Below are 21,284 nucleotides of genomic sequence, written 5' to 3'. Positions count from 1 at the left end.
GAAATAAATCTTTTACCTTTTTTATTAATGTGGTAGTCGTGTTCATTATGATGTGATCTTTCCAATAGGTGCAAGTCCAAAAGGTAGGCATTAGAATTGTTATAAACCAAAGATCTTATTTTGTTGTTTATCTCCCATATAAGTTTGTGTTGTTCTTTGTCATTATTTAAGTCATAGCGATATGGTATGGTTGCAATCACCAAATTTATGTTTTTGAAATATGCTAATTGACTTTCAAGAGCATTGATTAACATATCAGATGTTTGATCAAGGTCTTTCATGGTATGATTTAATTTGATGTTGTTTGAGCCGCCTATCAAGAGGATCCAGTCATTCTCGGTATAAGATTTTAGGAGTGTGCTATCAGAGGCAGTTTTTACCACGTGTTCCAAAGGTGCTCCTGGTATTACGTGTCCAAACACATCAAATGAGTTATCGATGATACTGGCCATGGTAGTGGAAAGATCCCTTCCCTGACTATCAGCCAGAATAGTCACACGGTGCTGTTTTTTACCCCCCGTAGATCCAGTTTTAATGTTTAATTTGTTTCTTTGACTTTTTTTATGTATACTAAGACGTGGTTTACTATTGACTGAAGCTTCTGTAGATGAACAAGTGATATTAGATTCATTAGGGTGACTTTTTAAACATTCAAATTGATTCGTTGTTTTAATGTTTATTCCTAATGGATTTTTACTTTTTGCTTGTGCTGTGTTATTTCTACTGCCCTTTGAGGTAACTGTTGTCCAAATACTATTGTTTGCTATGGAGGGAGTTGTATTTCTTATATCAAGGGTTTTCCTCAAGATGTTATCCTTTTCATTGTGATTTTCACCTTCTGCCTTCTGATCCCTATCTTTAGGATACTTATAGTCCTTATTTAGCATTAGTGTTGTTATAAAACTGTTGCTCAAATCCCAGTGATTGCTCAACACATAGGCCAGATGTGACCTCTTACAAACTAAATCAGCTTCATCCAGTGCTACATGCTGTAGAAACTCAAAGTTGATGCTACCTTTAGTTATAATATCAAAGACGATTGCCTCAATCAGCCAGCATACACACACACCACAGTCGTATGAATTGGGCTGTTGAGGTCCCTTTAGTTCAATAAAATCAGCCCTCAAAGCGTTTCCTCCTAAATAGTCTGATATTTTACGAGCCACAGTTTTAGCTGGATTTAAGTTGTAGTTATTACTTGAATCAATATAAAGAAAATTGTTGATTTCTTTACTGTACACAAGAAGGCTCCAGTGAGTTCCGGCCGTGGTGTTTTCATTCGTGGTTATTTGGTCTGAATCATTTACTGCCATGATAAGGACATTTTTGTTTTTAATGTCAAAAGGATCTAATAAATAGCCAAATTCCAGGCAATTTTTGACTCCACTAACTATGAGAGGATTTAATGCCAGACAATTCTTGTTCTGAAGATATCTTTCATTTAGAATATTTAAATAAGGTAAAAGAGAGTCATCTGAGATCCAGTTTTTTCCAAGTAACTCCTCCTGTATTTTCAGTTTATTCTTTGATGAAACAACCTCAGAAGCAACTGAACATTTTTCATTAGATGTGCCTACATCACTCTTGCATGAATCTGAATGTAATGATATTGTCGATGTGGTGTTACATAGAGAAGTGCCTAAACTGGAATTACTGGAATTACCATCACAAACCGTTATATTGTTGAATATTACTTTCTTAAAAAAAATTGGACTGATAAATCCCTTTTCACCAGACGGTGTGATAAATATTCACAACATGCATCTTTGGAATAATGAAAATACAAAAGCTTCCAGAGAAGCTTCTTTTCAAAAATATTTGGGATCAATGTGTGGGCAGGTGTGATTGGAGATCGGTTAATTGGTCCTCATATCTTCAAAGGAAATCTGAACGGTGATTTTTACCTAGATTTTCCCCAGCACTCTCTACCCCAGTTGTTGGATGACATTCATACTCGACAAAGAGCTAAATCATATTTCAGCAGGATGGTGCTGCACCACATTTTACTGAAAGCGTTCGGTTGTGGCTATCCCCGACATGGGTTGGACGTGGAGGAAGTGTGAAATAGCCTCCTTGATCTCCAGACTTGAGCCCGTTAGATTTTTTTGTGTGGGGTTAAATGAAAAGTCTAGTTTACTCAACTGTTTTAAACTCTGAAGTTGAGTTACGGGAGAGAATCTTTGAGGCTGCTGGGAAAGTGGGGGAAAAACTGACGTATGAGGTCACAGTTGGCGCAATTCGCAAGCAAGCTAGAGCCTGCTTGGGGGAAAACGGAGGGCACTTTACACCCAAACTGTGATTCCACCTTAATTTGTGATTTCCTTGTTGTTCTTCGGATATCCTTTCAGATTGAAATTAAGTATTGCGTTTTTTACTAATGTGTTGTGATTTTTTAATAACAAATTTTCCAAAGTCTTAAAAAAACTCTTTAGTTTGATGGAGGTGTAGTCTGGTCAATCATAAATTGCACAAACCCTTGTCATCAGTGGTCTGCTCATAAAATAGTAAGTTAAATTCATTATTTTTTACAATATCAGTTTTGGCTAATCCGTGTTTTTTCACAATAGTGCGTAAAATTCACCATGGATTTGACAGTAGGTAAAGGTTGTTATACATCATTGTAAAGCCTTTTAAATAAGGAAGTTTTTAGTAATATTTGATAACCTCAGCGGAACTCGGTAACCGAGAAATAAAGCTCTGAATGTTATTAAAATTTGTGTCGATATTAAAAATAATTTCTTTAACGAAGAATTTAAATTGAAATTTTGCCATACCCAACGATTATGTGTTAATTCAATTTTGTGAGGATTTTAAAATTGAGATTGAAATTAACAATAAGTGCATTTTAACATAGTAATGTAACATTTTCCACAACAACTACAATCATTTCTGAAAAATCTTGATTCATTTGTTATTCTCTATCAGTTGAAGTTGGGAACCTCAAATGTGCATCATTCTGTCACCATAACCATGTAGTTTAATGCAACATTTTATTCAACACTTTTGGCCAGACACATAGAAGATTTGTTTAAGAAGTCATAAGAACACTTAAAATAATTCTTGATCATTGGCTAGTTGATCGTCAAGCATAGATACATTTCTGATAGTCAAGATCCAAGTACATAATCTAAATTATAATATCCATTAATGTACAAAAAAACTAAATTCTAAGTTTAACAGAGTACTTACAACATATTATAAACATTTATTCTCAACCCTTCTCTGGCTTCGTTGGACATATGTCCTATGAGAGTTGTACATACTCAACACTCCTTTAATGGTAACAAAAGTAAGGCCTCCCTGGAAAAAAATATACAATATTAGAAAAGAACCAAGATGAATCCAAACAATTGTTAGATCACCAAGTTGGTTTTTTTTTTTTAAATCCGTTCTTGGTTTTTGGATTGCCTTCTTAAATCACTTATTTAAATAACATTTTTCTCTCTACTCATGCAAAGGACGTAGACACAAGTTTAAAATTGTAACCTACTTCATGTGAAGGCTATTATATAATAGCCAAATAATATTTTGAAGCAAGATTAGGTTAGTCAACATACCCTAACCGTAATATGATATGGTATATATTGTGTCGAACATGTTGTACGGAATAGAGTTCTGGGGCTCAAATGCCAAAAACCATAACCAAAATTTAAAAAAAGTTGTTCTAAGAATTATGACATTTTCAAATCCAAGACAATCTTGTAAATAATTATTCAAAGAGTTAAAAATACTGACAACCCATCAATTTATTTATATTCTGCAAATTTTATGGAACTTTATTTGAATGAAAACACTGTAGTCATAATTATTTAAATACCCCCGCCGCAGCAAACCTGCCGACTAAGCGAATTTCCATTTGCCTGAATTGATTTTCAATTGAATGTATTTAATTAACATTAGGTATTATGAGTACCTAGGCTTGGTGCTACAGGGAGGGTAAAAAAGTGTTTTTTTTAGTAAAATATGAATAACTTTGTATAAAATGAATAAATTTACCAAGTTAGATCAAAATATATCTATTAACAAGCAAACTACAACATTTTACAATATTCTCCATAAGAATAACATGGGAATTTAAAAATAACATTTTTTAGAATTTTCTCCGTAACCAATAATTGTACAAAAACACTTTGATATACTAAATTATTTCTTTTTTTAAGCTCTTTAAAAAGGTCCAGAGAGAAATTGGGAAATTTTGTGTTTAGATGGTAAAAAATTAGAAAAACCAATTTTTACCCCATAAAACCCTGTTCCCATGGTCCGATCATGCTGGTTTGCGAACTCATTCAAGTTTATCCCGCCTTACACCTTCAAACCAAATTTCATCAAAATCTGACAAAAATTACTCAAGTTATCGTGTTCACGGACACATATATATATAAATCTATATATATATATATAAATTTGAACAAATGGTGTTTTTGGCCTCTGGGGACATCAAAATGAAAAAGTAAATCGGTCCCGGGCCTAGGTCTTACCATGCCACCTACGGTAACAGCTACTTCCCTATAGGGAAATTCGCTAAAAGACATCAAAACGACTTAGGTCCCTAAAGTGTTCAGCCTTCAGCGATTCAGCCTCAATTGACTTGCCTTCATCGAAACTGATGTGTACATTCCAAAGATACTGGCTATAAGTTGTTCATAAACATCTGTTCTTATTTTATTATTGCTAACTCGCCTCCAGGTTGAAGTTCGTTCGCTACGCTCACTCACCTTTTGGTTGCAAATTAGCTGTTGTCATAAATTTAAAAGAATAATAGTGCTGCACCCTGTTGGTAATCTTTGTAACTTTAATGCTATGGAACATCATAGAACAGAAACAACTTGTTTAATTGAAACAGCTGTTAAGATTCATTAATTCCTTTTAAATATGAAAAATCATAAGGTTAACTTGGGAAACTCCAGAGCCACTGGGGCGGAGCCCGAAAGCCCGTTTAGAATAAAAACTACTTAGTTTTCCTATTTAATGCCCAAAGAATCGGTGTACCGAATTTCAGCGTCCTAGGTAAATGGGAAGTGGGAGAATTAGTGATGAGCGAGTGAGTCAGTCAGTGATGGCTTTGCCTTTTATATATTTAGATTCAGTTACATAATAGAATTGTGATTAAATAAAGTAAAATTCAGTTACTACGTTTAAATGTTACATTATGAAAATATCTAACAAATGGCGACGAGAATAATGGAAGAAATAGAAAACATAGCAGAAGATGTTAATAAAGTCAAGAAATTGAAATCACTGCGAAGAACAGTCAAATTCCAGCTTGGAAATGTAAAGAAGATGTGGATATAGGAACATTTTCCATCAATGACATCAAAACTAGACTTGACTTGTTAGCTGAGATTAAATCAAAGTATGACCTAATTCAAGACAAGATTGACTTCTATACAGAAGAAGAAGATTTTGAACAAGAGTTAACTTACAGAGAAAGTATTGAAAACATGATAGAAAAACAAGATTACAGTGGTAGCAAAACGGGAGTGCCGATGGAGACCAGGTCAAGTCCCTTTAAATGCACGCACCCCCACAGGTCTCCATCGGCACTCCCGTTCTGCTACCAGTGCTACCACTGTAATGGATGCACAAATGATTCATACGCCTAGTATACAGCATAACTCTATTACTAATCAAAGTCATTGTTTCAATGCAAATCTACATACTAATACACCGATTCCAGTCCTTCCTACTTCAAATTTGAGCTTTACTCCTTATGATGAAAGAGAAAACTTTTCTAATTTTGCCAGAAGACTGGAGGTCTTTATGACTTTGAAAGGTATCAATGATTCTAAATTGAAGACATTTACACTTTTACATGCCTTGACACCTCTTCTACATCAAAACCTATACGACCTATGTACACCAGACAATCCTATGAATAAAGAGTATGAAGAGCTCGTAACCTTACTTGACAACTTCCTAGATCCGAAGAAAAGTATTTTGGCTTTACAACACACATTTTTAAGTCGAATACAAGAAGATGGAGAATCAATTTCAAATTTTGCTACAGAACTAAAAAAGCTATCAACAAACTGCAAATTTAATTGCGAAACTTGTGGAAAGTCTGTATTGGACATCCTATTACGACTACAACTCATACGTGGACTTAATGACAGGGACATAAAAACTCAGCTGCTACAAAAATGTGACCACAAACAATTCGTAGAAATCCTTCCTTAATACAGCTACTACAATGGAGCTTTCAAAACAGGAAAGTACTATGATATGTCATAACAGTGGAAACTTAGACATAAATCAAGTAAAGTCTAACCGACAGATTCACGGACCCAGAACAAAATTAAACATCACAGGATCTTATACAAATGGTAAATTTCAAGTAACAGATTTTGAGTCACTGAAAGGGAAATGCTACCGATGTGGGAATGTAAACCATAGAGCGAATGTTTGTCCAATGATTGATGAAACCTGTAACACCTGCGGAAAGATCGGACATATTTCAAGAGTATGCCTAAGTAAATCTAAAATCAGTAAAAGACAAGTTCATTACACTGAAAATAATGACATTTCTGAAGACAATATCTATGAAATTAATCTACTGTCTGACAAAAAGAAGGATGACAAGTTTCACATTGATATAAAAGTGGAAGGTAAAATTGTATCTTTTGAGTTGGATACTGGAGCATCACTTACATCAGTTTCTTATGAAGATTACAAAAGATTATTTCCCTCCAAAAGACTTTACAAGACTGGTATAGAGCTACGCACCTACACAGGGGAAATAATAAAACCTAAGGGAGTAACGTATGTACAATGCGATTATAAGGGACAGTGTTTCATGGGGAAAATGTTTGTCATTAATCAAAACGTCGAGAAGATTTTTGGACGAGAATGGATGAGAGAAATAAAACTAGACTGGGGAGAAATAAAATCTATAAACATGAAGGAAACAAGGAAACCTGAGCTGGATTCATTACTTGCGAATTATGAAGAATTGTTTGACAAAAACATAGGATGTATTCCAAACTTTAAAGCAAAATTAAACTTGAAGGACAACTCAAGCCCTATATACATAAAAGCCAGACAGGTTCCATATGCAATCAAAACAAAAGTTGAAAATGAACTCAGCCGTCTGGAAACACAAAAGATTATCACCAAGGTGGATAACTCAGAATGGGGAACACCAATTGTGCCTGTAATAAAACCCAATGGTGACATTCGTATCTGCGCTGATTTCAAGGTTTCTCTGAACAAAGTGGTGGAAGATGAGAAGTACCCGATTCCGAGGATTGAAGACATTTTTTCTACAATGAGTGGAGGTAAATACTTTTGTTCTCTTGATATAAGCAATGCTTATTTACATATGCAAATGGACGAAGACAGTAGCAAAATGCAAACTCTAAGTACTCATAAGAGGTTGTTCAAAGTAAAAAAACTGATGTTTGGAGTCAAGGTTGCTCCTTCCCTGTGGCAAAAATTCATGGATTCTTTACTACAAGGTATGGATGGAGTGCAATGTTTTTTTGACGATATTTTAGTACAGGGATCAACTTACGAGGAAACTCTTCAGAGATTAGAGAAAGTCAAAGTCCTCAATGTTCTACAGAAGCACAACCTACATTTAAATAGAGACAAATGTAAGTTTTTTTGAAAAAAGTATCAAATACCTCGGGCACATTATTGATGAAAAAGGCCTACACAAAAGTCCTGAGAAAACTGTAGCAATTCTAAATGCTAGAAGGTCTACAAATGTAAGTGAATTAAAAACGTTTTTAGGCTTGGCCACTTACTACAGCAAGTTCATACAAAATTACTCAACAAAAATATATCCTTTGACAAGGTTACTCACAAAAAATTTTAACTTCAACTGGAGCTCTGATTGTGAAAATAGTTTTCAAAAAGTCAAAGAGGAAACAAGTGAACAAATTTTCACTCATTTTGACCCCAATCTGACGGTTACCCTCGCAACGGATGCATCACCTGTTGGACTCGGAGCAGTACTTTCTCACAGACTAGAAAATGGTACAGAAAAACCGATTGCATTTGCTTCACGCACTCTAACAAAAAGTGAAGTAAAGTACAGCCAGATTGATAAAGAAGCAGCAGCTATTTATTTTGGTCTGAAGAAATTCTTCCCATACATTTATGGACGCAGGTTTATATTAATAACTGATCATAAGCCTCTTGTGTCCATATTCGATCCTCAACAGACACTACCTACTATGGCAGCGACTAGAATCTTCAACTACGCCCATTTCCTTTCAGGGTTTGACTATAAAGTTGAATTTAGAGGAACAGAAAAACACGGAAACGCAGATTTTTTGTCAAGATTTCCAGATGAAAAGTCGCTACCAAACTCAATGGATGATTATTCTGTTTTTCAAATCAACCAGTTGGAAACACTACCAGTAACAAAAAAACTGATTGCAGATGAATCACAGAAGGAAAAACACCTTAAAACTATCATTTGATATTTGGTAGAAGGAAAAAGTCTTGAGAGTCTTGGATACAATGATTATGAGTTTACATTACAAGATGGATGCTTATTCAAAGGTAATAGAGTTGTCGTTCCACAAAATTTAAAATCAAAAGTGCTTACAGAACTACATTTTGGACACTTGGGAATAGTTAAAATGAAGGCTTTAGCAAGAAGCTACTGCTATTGGCAAGGCATCGATCGTGATATTGAACATATGGCCAAGACATGTAGACAATGTTGTCTAAAACAAAATAAACCACCTCAAAAGACTCCTCACCCATGGCAAACCCCTGATGGTCCATGGCAAAGAATAAATATTGATTTTGCTGGGCCTTGTTTTGGAAACAATTATTTTTTATTATGGTTGATGCTTACACAAAATGGGTTGAGGTATTTCAAACAAAAACTACTTCTTCTGATTGGTGTGTAAAGAAATTAAGACAATTGTTTTCAACGTTCGGAATTCCATTTACTTTAGTGTCTGATAATGGCAGACAATTTTGTGGACATACTTTTGAAACATTTTTGAAAAACGATGATGTGTTACACAAAACAAGCGCTCCATTCCACCCTTCATCCAATGATCAAGCAGAGAGATGTGTCAAAACTATAAAGAAGGGTCTACTAGCCATGAAAGATGAAGGAGGGGATATGGACATAAAGTTACAACGATTCGTAATGCAATTGAGACAAGCAAGAAACTCTACTGGGTCAAACTCTTATTTTCTAATGTTTCAGAGAAATGTGAGAACAAGATTAGATTTCATCTTCGAACAATGACTTCAAATGTGCAAAGGTAGTGAGAGATTTTAAAAAAGGGGAGAGAGTTCAAGCATACGACTTCAGGCATAGTAAAAACAAGTGGATGTTTGGTTATGTTAAAAGCAAGGAAGGTAAATTAATTTATGTTCTGAAAATGGATGATGGATCTATATGGAGACGGCATGTCAATCACATGTTACCAACAAAATTCAAGGGGGAGGATTGATGTGTACATTCCAAATATACTGGCTATAAGTTGTTCATAAACATCTGTTCTTATTTTATTATTGTTAATATGAAAATTCAGTTACATAATAGAATTGTGATTAAATAAAGTAAAATTCAGTTACTACATTTAAATGTTACATTATTAAAATATCTAACAGAAACCATTCCACAGTACATAGGGAAAAGATGTATAACAAAATAACTTATAGTATAAAATCAATCAAAACTTTTGTAAATCTTAAAAAGAAGTTAAAAAATTGCTCATTGATAGAATCTCATATACTTTAAAAAATGGTTTTGTCTTTTCCGAGTTCGTTTGGCTCTTCTACCCGACCGATTTTCATGATTGAGGTCTCAAATTGAAAAAAATGCACGCACAGATTTCACATCAAGCACCGGCATATATTTATCTAAAGTATTACTCAACCAAAAACATATATATTTGATTTATTTTTGAATTCTTACTTCAATTTAAGATGTATTTTACCAGTTATAATTATGTATAATTAAAAGTCTAGAGGGTTAATAAAAAGTCTGGAGACTCCCTGTCAATTTTTTAACAGCCTATACTAGAAATATTAAACTCTTCACATCTTTATGGCATGATATGAAATACTTTTTGGGCATAACCGCCACTTCGTGTACATCCCCAAAATGGGGGATTTTAGGGGAAACTCGAAAATTTCAGAGGGTAAGACCCATCAAGTGACCCCTCATTTTGAAGGTCCTGATGAAGGAAACCCAAAAACGCAAACCAGGGCTATCATAACCCAGTAAAAAATGGCAGTCAATTGAAATTCTCAGAAGTGAAATTTAACTTACAGCTTTCCAAGTCTAGAGAACCCCAGTAAATTTTGTAGCGGCTCGCACAAGAAAAACTAAACTCTGCACACCTTTATGGCATGTTATAAAGTACTTTTTGAGAATAATTGCTACCTGGTTCGCAAACCCAAAATGGGGGATGTTAGGGGAAACTAAAAAATTTGAAATGTTAAGAACCATCAAGTGACCCCTCACTTTGAAGGTCGTGATAAAATAAAACTAACAACGCAAACTAGAGGTCTCTATCTTAACCCTCCGAGTGTTATTTGTCGCTGCAGCGACACATAACACACTTTGTGTAGTGTTTTGTGTCGCTGCAGCGACTCACAAACACTGTTTACGGCGAAGGCTCTATGACTGACAAAATCGTATTGAACTGGATCGAGTTAGGTATCGTTTTATTTGACAGATTCAGAGCTTTCTCCGGAGGTCTGTCTCTAAGCGCTATTCATTTTAGTTCCGAAAATATTGTAGCAGACAGCTGACGTGCGTATTTGTAAACAGCTTGGTTAACCTCGGACCGATGACTGATGTGTTTTATTACGTTTATCATTGTTTTAGTGTTAAAAATCAAAAGTAGTGATATACGTGGTGCATTATAAGAAGATTTAAGTGATTTTGAAGGGCTGGTTGATGATCCTGAATAAGTAGGTAGTGATATTGATGTAAATTATCAGCTAGATTCCTAGCTATGGTTAGGCTATGCATTCTTAGCTAAACGCTATGTACTGAAATCTGTTTTTTGCCCATAACTTATTTATTTGCAAATCTACTTCCTTATATTATTATATATTTGTAATCCTCATAAAATTTAGAACAAAGTGGCTATTTTCAAATATTTATAGGCCTATAATTTATACAATTTCATTGAGCGCAAACTTATTTTTTTTTTTGAAAATTTTCCTAAATATTTTTTTTACCTAAAAATTTTTTTTGAAACAAATGTTCCTTATGTTCTATGTATAATATTGAAGCCCATGATTTTCCAAACAAAATGGTATATAGAACAGTATAATTAACATTGTTTTCAAGCTTCTCAGATCCGTTTGAATAAAACCTTGCAAATGAGCAAAAAATAGGCAGACATTAAGGCCAAAACAAGGGACACTCGGAGGGTTAATACAGTAAAATACGGCAGTCAATTGAAATCCTTCAAAGTCTATATTCTGATGTCTAAAGATTTCAATTGACTGCCATATTTTACTGGGTTAAGATGGAGACCTCTAGTTTGCATTGTTAGTTTTCTTTAATCATCAACACCAACATCTTCACTCATTCAGGATCCAATCTGTTTACATTTAATACTGGGTCAACCATTATCTTTGTAGAAATGCAACAAAAGATAAGTCAACAGCAGCAATTGAAAGAAGTAGGCAAATATCTTTCTACAAAAAAGTCATAGTCGTATAGTGATGGGGTGGTTTAATATGTGAATAATTTAGGCTTGTAGAATAAACCGTATGAATCAACAAGTAAAACTACTGAACAATAGGTAGAAAACTCATAAAATAAAGAAAAGTTAACCGTTATTTTACTCACTAACTTGTGAAAAATTCTAAATTAAATTTAAGTTTAGGACATTGATATATATATTGGTAGTTCTGGGACGGAGACAAAAATTCAAATCAAATAAGTTTTTGAACAAAAAAGTTTAAATAATGCTTGTTCTGCAGTAATTGCAAAAGCTGTAATTAGTAAATGTTGGTTCAAGGGACAAAATCCTATTCTCATAGAATCTATATATTTAATACACAGTTGTAACACTGTTTTCTCAGTAATTACTGGACCGATCTACAAGATTTATGTCTCAAATTAAAGGGGATAGTGTGTAGATTTGCCGAACTTCCTTAGAATTTATGTTTTTTCTAAGGGCTACGACCTACAGCCCTTTAAAGGTCGAGTCAATAAATTCTTATTGAAGAATATAATACACAGTTTATAAATTATTCGTCAGCTGTTTAATGTTTGTCAGACATTTGTTATTATTTTTATAACCTCACTTTCAGTATGCAATTATTAAACTTGGAGTTTCTGTTCATAAACACGCGATTTTGATCAAGGAAAGTGTATTTGTTAACTTATTTTTGAAATGGTTTTTGTTTTCCTGCAAAGTGATCTGAAGGAAAAAGTGGTAATTGAGTTTAAGTTTGAGTATGGAATGTGAAATAATACCCATAGTAGGGAACGGAAACTTATTGTTTTGATCAATATAATTTATTCTCTACGGCCACCAGAATAATCATGGGGAAATCCGCTTGCAAGTTGTACATATAATTGCTAATGAGTGGGAAACATACAAACATTTTATAGTAGGTGACGAATCTTACTCAAGATCAGTGTTAGACGTTCAGTGGTACCAACCTTTACCTTCTCGAGATGGCGAGTACGCTGGGATACGTGGAACTACAATATATCAGTGAATTTTTTTTTCAAGTACACAGGGAAGTTGCTTGAGAAACTGTGACTTACCATTCGGTTCTGGTGAAGAACTATGTGACTTGATGTTTAAAGGCAATGTTGACTCGGGTCATTATAGCGTTATAAAACTTTATCATTAACCCCAGGATGTGAAAAGTACAAAAAGAAAAAGAAAAGGTAATCATTACCTGGGCGTAAAGAGACATACCGAACGAAAAAAAAAAATGTAGAACCATCGAACTAAAAAGGCAAAGAGCAGTGATGGTGTTAAATGTGCTCTGGAAGTCCCTACAAAAAAATACCAACTCTTTTGAATTGGGGTCGTTAGATTGGATTTGTCACTACTTCAAATCTATGAATTTCGAGTCAGAACAGTCTAACTGGGACACAAAAATGTTTTAGTTTTCCTGCAAAGTGATCTGAAGGAAAGTGGTAATTGAGTTTAAGTTGAGTATGGAATGTGAAATAATACCCATAGTAGGGGACGGAAACTTATTGTTTTGATCAATATAGGCTAATTTATTCTCTATAGCCACCAGAACAATCATAGGGAAATCCGCTTGCAAGTTGTACAGATAATTGCTAATGATTGGTAAACATACAAGAATTTTATCGTAAGTGTATACACAATCTTACTCAAGATCAGTGTTCGACGTCCAAATTTTACCTTCTCGAGATAGCGAGTACGCTGGGATATTTGGAACTATAATTTATCAGTGAACTACACCCTAACTATATTTGTTCGAGTAGGCCTACACAGGGAAGTTGCTTGAGAAACTGTGACTTACGATTTCGGTTCTGGCGAAGAAGTATCTGACTTGATGTTTAATGGCAATGTTGACTCGGGTCATTATAGTGATATAAAACTTAATCATTAACCCCAGGATGTGAAAAGTACAAAAAGAAAAAGAAAAGGTAATCATTAACCGGGCGTAAAGAGACATACAGAACGAAAAAAAACTTGTAGAGAACCATCGAACTAAAAAGGTAAAGAGCAGTGATGGTGTTAAATGTGATCTGGAAGTCCCTTCTAAAAAATACCAATTTTTTGAATTGGGGTCGTTAGATTGGATTTGTCAGTAGGCTACTGCAAATCTATGAATTTCGAGTCAGAACAGACTAACTGGGACACAAATATTTTTTTCTTATGTTGTCACAAGGGGAAGGTAAAATGAACTACTTATCAACATTTTGAGTTTATGGAAAATCTTATCAACAGCGACTATAAAAAAAGTATTAAGGGTTAAAAGAGACAAAAAACTATTTGAGTAAAATATAATACAAATCTGCATTTGAAATGGCCAGTTCTAAATCCACGACTCCTTTTCCATCAAATTGGACCGTTAATACCCTCTAACATTGAACAAAGTATGCCCAACTTTATATATACGATGTAAACACAGCTTTTACTCACAGTATGGGTCAAAGATTCGTGAAATGCGACCAACTGCTGATGCGTGATTTACATGCAGGCTAAGTGACTATCTTTATTCCATACAACAAATGTAATGAAAAAAACTACGAATATAGGAATATACTTGAGCAAATTATCTAAATATCATAAATAGCTGCTTATTAGGTTATCAGCATTGCCCAGTTCGTATACTATTTATTTTTCAAATGAAACTCGAATTAATGTAAAACATTCATTTGGTTAAAATAATATATTGGGTTGATTAACATAAAATAGTTTATACAGGCAAACTATCCACGTTCTATTTCATGTAAAAAATTAAACAACCCATAAATAAAATACAAAGATAAACAGTATTTCACATTTGTTAATTATTATTTCTTTTATTGCTGACAATATTCCCGTGGCGGAGCACGGGCGGTTAACTAGTATAGAATTATAGCATCAACGTAAATTTTTACGCACACATTTATAGGTCACATTGGTCAATGTTTTTTATTTATTTTTTTATTTTAGAAACGCTAAAAGGTTTATTTAAAAAAAGAAACAATCCCAAATTGAGATTAGAAAAGGTTCATTTTATCTTACTTGCACCTGAATAAATTCAAAATAAATCTTACCAATAAGCATCTCTTCAGGCAAGATTTTTCTTTGTGGAATAAGAGATCACCAACTAGTTTGGCAATGGTAGGGAGGGCAAGGGCTTCAACAAATATCCGAGTATATTCCCGTTTGATTCCTTCAGGCTCAATGGGGACCATCCTGCCATTGACATTGTGGTACCTGTTAAAAAGATCACAACAAAACTTTATATTATTTTAAAATAAGAAAGGTATTAAATACAGTTAAATTATACTTACTTTAAGTTGAGTGTAGGATGAGTGGCGCGATCTGGTAGTCTTGTTAGTGACTAAGGCCGACATATTCCTTAGACACATCTGTTAATTAATAGCCAATACAGCTAATGGCAACTATGGGACCTACAGTTTATTGTGGAATCCGAACCATCATATACTTATCATATATACATAATCATGAATCCTAAAATGTCGTCCGATTTTGAAGCCATTTTTCTTACCTCATCTGTGGTGAAAAGTCTCAATGGCTTTTAGTTATAGATCTTTTCAAATGTAATAGGTTTAGATGGAAGGGATGTTATGAATATGTGATAGTTGTGATACTATAAGCAGAAGTGGTCATGCCAAGTAGAATATTAGTACTGTAGCAGAACAGTTTAGTTAACAAATTTAGCAAGTGAAAGGATGCAATTAATTATAAATGCAAATAACTGTTAAGTAAGTTATTGAAATATTAGATCATTATCATTATGAGATAGAGACACCATCTAAGTGCGTATTTTATCCCAAAATATGAGTGAATGATAAGTGTAGAATATTGTTAGATGATCTGTGTAGCTTTGTTACTGAATAAGATCAGCTGTCTCATCAGTCGTAACAACACAGTTCTATAAAATTTTAAAACAAAAATTATCAATTGTAGCAAAATAACACAATAATAATTCAGTAAAACACAGAAATATTTTTAAAATGCATACACACTGAGTCTATGTCCTAAAGTATTAAATCTGAGCTGCAAGAACTGAACTGCAGCTGGTACTGGTATGCAGAAGACTGTTCATAGCTTACTGAGTCAAAACTTACACGACAGAGGGCAGGATGTGTTTTAGAAGTGGTAAATTTGATCTTCTACGAAGAAAAGCCAGTAAATAATGTTCCCACGGGATCATTTTCATTAATATCAAAGAAGTTGGGATGCAAGGTAAAAGCACTAAAAGAATTAATGGTTCCACACTCTCTAACAAACACAAGCCTTCTTCTTCTCCAAAAATCTGTAAATAAAAAAATCTGTATAAAATGAAAATAATTTCAACTGATTGGGTTTTATTAAAATATGTAAAAGTAAACAAGTGTTTGTAAAATTATGAATTTACAATTTTATTCACATTACTACACTTGGTTAGGTTGAAATAATCACTAGGCTATAACTTAGGTATTTGGCAAATATCAGAAATCATTTAGGCCAACATGTTTTTTTTTTTTTTTACTTATAAACTTAAAAACTTGGGATATTTAAGTTGAACACATGCATAATTGTGTAGTAGGAGTATAACAAATGTAATAACACGTATGTGCACTATATACTTCTAACCATCTTAAGAGATATTTTGAAATACACGGTAAAATGAAGAAAAAAATACATCGATACTCGAATCAAGAACATCACCAAGAAATATTACCAAAAGTGTAACATTTTTAAAGTAGAATAGATAATATTAATATCATATTAACTTCAACTATTTTTTAGGTTAATGTTCCAACATTTACCAAGAGCTACGGAAGATGATGATGTTTCCACAACCTTGGGAGGCGTTCACGATTTTTCCACGTCACGAAAGACAATGATATGTCTTTGTGAACAAAGGGAAAAATCACCATTGTTTCATGATCGTATATTATGGCCATGATGACGATTGTGATGAATGCACAATTGCAATCAACAAAGTTGCATGTCAAGTTTGTGGTATTGAAGATTCATCATTATTGCAATCGAGGAAGCATATAAATAATTAAGGTGTTTGTGTGAAAGGAAATAAATACAGAAAAAGCTGTGTTAAATTAGGTTAGACCAGGCTTGAACTCTCAATCCTTTAATCATTTCGTTGGTTTTATTCTTCGAAAACAAATCTATATAAATAAGTTCATATGATTATTATATTAAGTTGCCTCGCCGCTAACTTTCTAGATGATTACAATTTCACCGCAAAACCAAAGTCTCAAAGAAAGTATAGAGGATTAACGTTTCTTGGTGCCGTCGGTATTTTGGGGGTGGATACCCTGCTTTATAGACTTAACACCCACATAGGTTTGATGTCCTCATCTCACAGATTGATATAGGCTCTACATTTAGAAGGTATAATAAAACTGCGCACTTTCTATAATTACTTTGATTCAACAGCTTTAATTTCAAACCTCATCTCTACCAAACATTTTTCAAGCACATTTAGCAAACTGGGATCTCAGTTTAAATCCTGAATTATTGAGACAAAAAAGGAATTGGATCTTCCTTGTCCGACCTTCAATGAGAGATTGATATGTATATCATGTGATAAAATAAATCTATCAAAACCTAAGTTCTTGACCACATTTTTTACCTGCATAATAGTGAAAGCCCCATAACCAGATGCACTCCAACAGATCATCCACACGGAGGCCAGGGCAGTTGAGATTGGACATACAACCTCGACAAACCTATCCATCGTCTGCATCAGTTTCATTAGCACATCTGAAACAGAACAATGAAAATTGATCAGAGACGTCACTCAACTAAGATGAGTTCTAGAACTTGCAAAAATCACTTTGGTTTTTCATCCTTTTGAATTAGTTGGAAACGTTTAGAATGGATGCAGCAAAGTCTTCTCTAGCTTCAAAATAATTGTGATGATATTTTTGTAAACCACTGCTTTCCTCAGAGTAGATCTCACACTATAACATTTATCCTAAAGAAAGGGAAAAACATTTAGTCAACATTAACAAAGGTATATGACATGAAACACACACCAAAACAAAATGATTGTATTAGTAGTCTAGTAGCAGGATCCTAAGTAAATGTTGCTTCTTTTAGTACTTTGGGTCAACTATTATAGGCCTACTTAAAAGGCTAAAATATTCACTGTTTATAAAACACATACAGACATCGAATATATCTATCAACAGAAATATTAGGTCTGAAAATATTACCACCTGATCGTTCAGAGTGCTGAATGATATTGAAAATGGACGAGAATTCTAGAACAGTTTACGTTTACAATCACGGTAATAGCAGAATGAAGCTACTTTTTTGATTAGTTTGTAAGCTTTGAGATTACTCATTTAAATATTCAATTACATGAAGACATTATAACACTGTGAAACACATAGATAACAGATTCATAACACAGAAGAATTTCCCTTACATTACATAGTTTTTATGGTTAGTTACAAATAATGGTAAATGTTGCTAATTGTACTTAATACACAATGGATTTATATTTTTTTAAGTCGGTCGTTTCCTGATGGTTTTAATCAGAAGCCAAACCCCTCCAGAATTTGCATTTGTTGAAGGAAGGACAAATAGTAAGTTATACACCAACTACTCAAATACAATATTATAACTCATTGAAACAATAACCAATTAATATCCTCTAAGTCTTTTTTTTACATATGTAATATTTTTTTAACGTGGAAAGTGCAACTAAATGAAATTGTATACAAATGAGTATTTATATAGTTCAAACAGATAACTACTTTTTGTCAGTAATTTTGACAACTACTTACCAGGTTTAGGGGAAATGATAACAAACTCCACTTTACATTGAGGACATGCTAATTTTGCACTGAAAAAATCTTTTTTCTTCTCGTCAACCCATAGAAGTAGACAGCTTTCATGAACCTACAAAATTATCATAATTAGCAATAGGTAAATAATATTTTAAGGATGACTAGTGAGCAAATGCAAATCAGTGCTGCTTGTTGTTGTACACAAGCAAGCTGCATCCAGTAGGCTACATCTTGTCAAGTGTATTTGCCTAAAATGTTGTGCCATACAGGAAATTACAGAATGGATCTCAGACATTAACAAGCTTCTAAGGCTAGGTATCTTACATTTTACATCAACCGACTAAGAGATTAAATTGCCTTAAACCACCTTATCTTTTTGGAAGATTTACTTCTGCCAGCTGGGTCTACTATCCATCACTTCCCCTTAAGAGTCCTTGGAGGCTGGCGGCCATCTTGAATTCGGCCGCCATAAGAGTAATGTTAATTTGTAACGGTCGCTGAAGAGTTATTTACCATCCTAAAATATTGTTTCAGGTACCAAAATGATCGTAATTTAAATATCTTGTACACCATGAGATTAGAAATGTAGTTTGATGTTTTGTAATCGTTTGATGACCAAAAAATAAATAATAAACCAATAATTAAAAATTTTAAAAACCTTTTCTTTTTTCAAAGTTTTTTTTTCATAGTGTACTTAAGAATTTAGTTGTTAGCACTCTGCTAAATTTTCAAAGCTTTAGGAGTAAAGGTAAGATGGTAGTGAGCGTTTTAATGACACATTGTTACGTTGGTTGCTACCCGTCTCACGGCAACTGGAAGTACGCAGCTAGTTCCAGCTTTTTCCGCGAGACAGCGGGCCTAATCGTTTGATCCTGACCTTGAACTGCACGTGTTACAGGTGTTTCTGTCTCAATCTCTCAGTATAGAACGATTCAAAAAACCAAAATAAAGCAGCGGAGAGTTTGCAATGTAATACGCATCTGTGTCAGTAGTGACAAACGTAAACTGTGCAAACATTTTTCATCGTGCATCTGTTTTGGTTTTAGCACAAGTGAAGTGAATTATTGTATAGTTAAAATGTTATACGGATTTTAAAACTTGTTTTTAATTGCCCTTTAATTTTTTTTCAACTAACAGAACTAAAGGTATGATTTTAGTTGCTTATTGTGTTAACAGTGTTTAGTGTGGTAGTCATGGGGAATAAACGGAACAAAACTCGTAGACTGAAATGTCGAAACGGACAACGGTTTGAGGAGTGGCGAGTGCTAAAAAGCTTCGATTTAGCTAAAACCGGAATCGGTAAATTATCTAAAAGTAGAGGCAGTGATCAAGACAATCAATTGTACAATGTTACTAATTTAAGTGAAAATTCCACACCTCCTTCAGCTTCTGATAGTATGCTTGCCATTGAAAATAATGGTCAAGGTCAAGTAGATACCCCAGTTCCCAATGATCTTGTCATTGAAAGTGATAGCTCTCCTGGTGAAAATTCTGTCGAACCTTTGTCTGGGAGGCGTATTGTAGACATTGATTATTTTTTTAAAAATATTGTTCAAATGGGATGTCACGGGGAACAGTATGGTTGTACTCTACGCAACATGGTGTATTCGCAAGAAGTAATTAGGGGGTTAAAGTCGGGGTTTGTTTTCGTCTGCAATATGTGCGGCTTTAAGTACACATTATGGAGTGAACCAGAAAAAGAAGACTATATGGATGTAAACACAGCTGCTGTGGCGTCGGTGATGAATATTGGAGGAGGATTCACCAGTTTGCAACAGCTGATGTCTGGTATGGAGATACGTTGTATGAGTGTAAAGACATACGAACAATATCACTCGACAGTGTCACGGGGTTGGGAAGAGACAGCGATGGTAGAGATGAAGTTAGCAGGGGCTGAAGAGGCAGCTCTGGCTAGGCAGCGCGGAGACGTGGACAAGGAAGGTGTTCCATTCATCACAGTTGTTGCTGACGGAAGCTGGGCCAAGCGGTCATATCGCACCAACTACAACAGCTTATCCGGAGTGGTAAGAAGCCATATAATTGCATTTATGCTTTAAATAATACATAGAGTGTTTAGTTATGCTGCATCTAATGTTTTAGCCAAAATTTCCAAAGGACCTAAGTTGACCTGAATTACAGTAGTCGCAGCTATAGTCTGGGCGCGCGACCGCGTTAGGGCGGGGGGTGTAGAGGGGAGTGTTTATTGCTCATTTCCAAAAACATATGGCCCACACGGCTCTCTGGGGTTGTTCAGCGAGACTGTGGGGGTGAGCGAGCCGTTATTCTCAGCACGGTTAGTACACACTCAAGGGTCCGCGCCCCCAGGCTAGCTGCGACTACCGTACTATGGTGTGCCTTATTATAAAAATTAAAAAAACTCGTAAAGGCCCGCCGCACATTGGAGCGAGGCGAGGAGCAGGCGAGGTGCAGGGTAGGTGCAGGTGGGAGCGAGGACTTTTTCGTGTCACCACACATTGAAGCGAGGCGGGACAGAGGTTTCCTAGCTTTGATCCTACTATCGCGAGTAGATGAAGATTCTTAGGACCTTGACTCATTCTGATTGTGGGTTTAATAATTTAGTTTGACTCTATTAGCTATCCGAAAAACTGTAAAAAACGTTTTTGAAAACGTGATTACACGAAAAAAAGATTAAGCCATGGAGATTATGGTTTAACTACTGAACTGCCAGAGTGGTCTTTTAGAAAATATTTTTGAGTGAACAAACAACAGTTTGATGATATCCATAACTTGATTAAAAGTGGCATTAGTGGAAAGGAATGCAAAGCTCAATAACTTATAACCTTCTGAATAAATGCTCCATTTATATATATTTCACTTACAAAACACTAGAAACCCAACGCAGGCGCGA

The 21,284-nt window shown here is 34.5% G+C and overlaps 1 protein-coding gene across 2 annotated transcripts in view; it reads right to left on the bottom strand.

Moving 5' to 3' along the window:
• Positions 1–21,284, bottom strand: part of LOC128987003 (E3 ubiquitin-protein ligase MARCHF5-like) — a 55,383-nt gene that overhangs the window by 9,735 nt on the left and 24,364 nt on the right. For both annotated transcript variants that reach the window (XM_054407645.1, XM_054407646.1), the window contains exons 4-8: positions 18,413–18,527; positions 17,251–17,381; positions 15,740–15,927; positions 14,699–14,861; positions 3,190–3,300 (exon numbers count right to left, since the gene is read on the bottom strand). In XM_054407645.1, the coding sequence (XP_054263620.1) occupies positions 3,196–3,300; positions 14,699–14,861; positions 15,740–15,927; positions 17,251–17,381; positions 18,413–18,527 (702 nt within the window). In that variant the 3' untranslated portion in view covers positions 3,190–3,195. The remainder of the gene's footprint in view (positions 1–3,189; positions 3,301–14,698; positions 14,862–15,739; positions 15,928–17,250; positions 17,382–18,412; positions 18,528–21,284) is intronic.

The sequence above is a fragment of the Macrosteles quadrilineatus genome, unplaced genomic scaffold, assembly GCF_028750875.1.
Source record: "Macrosteles quadrilineatus isolate MER2022 unplaced genomic scaffold, UCM_ALF_1.0 Scaffold_2__2_contigs__length_208266976, whole genome shotgun sequence".
In the NCBI taxonomy this organism is placed as follows: Eukaryota; Metazoa; Arthropoda; class Insecta; order Hemiptera; family Cicadellidae; genus Macrosteles; species Macrosteles quadrilineatus.
The sequence above is the reverse complement of the archived record's forward strand: the minus strand, read 5'-3'. Positions and strand labels throughout refer to the sequence as shown.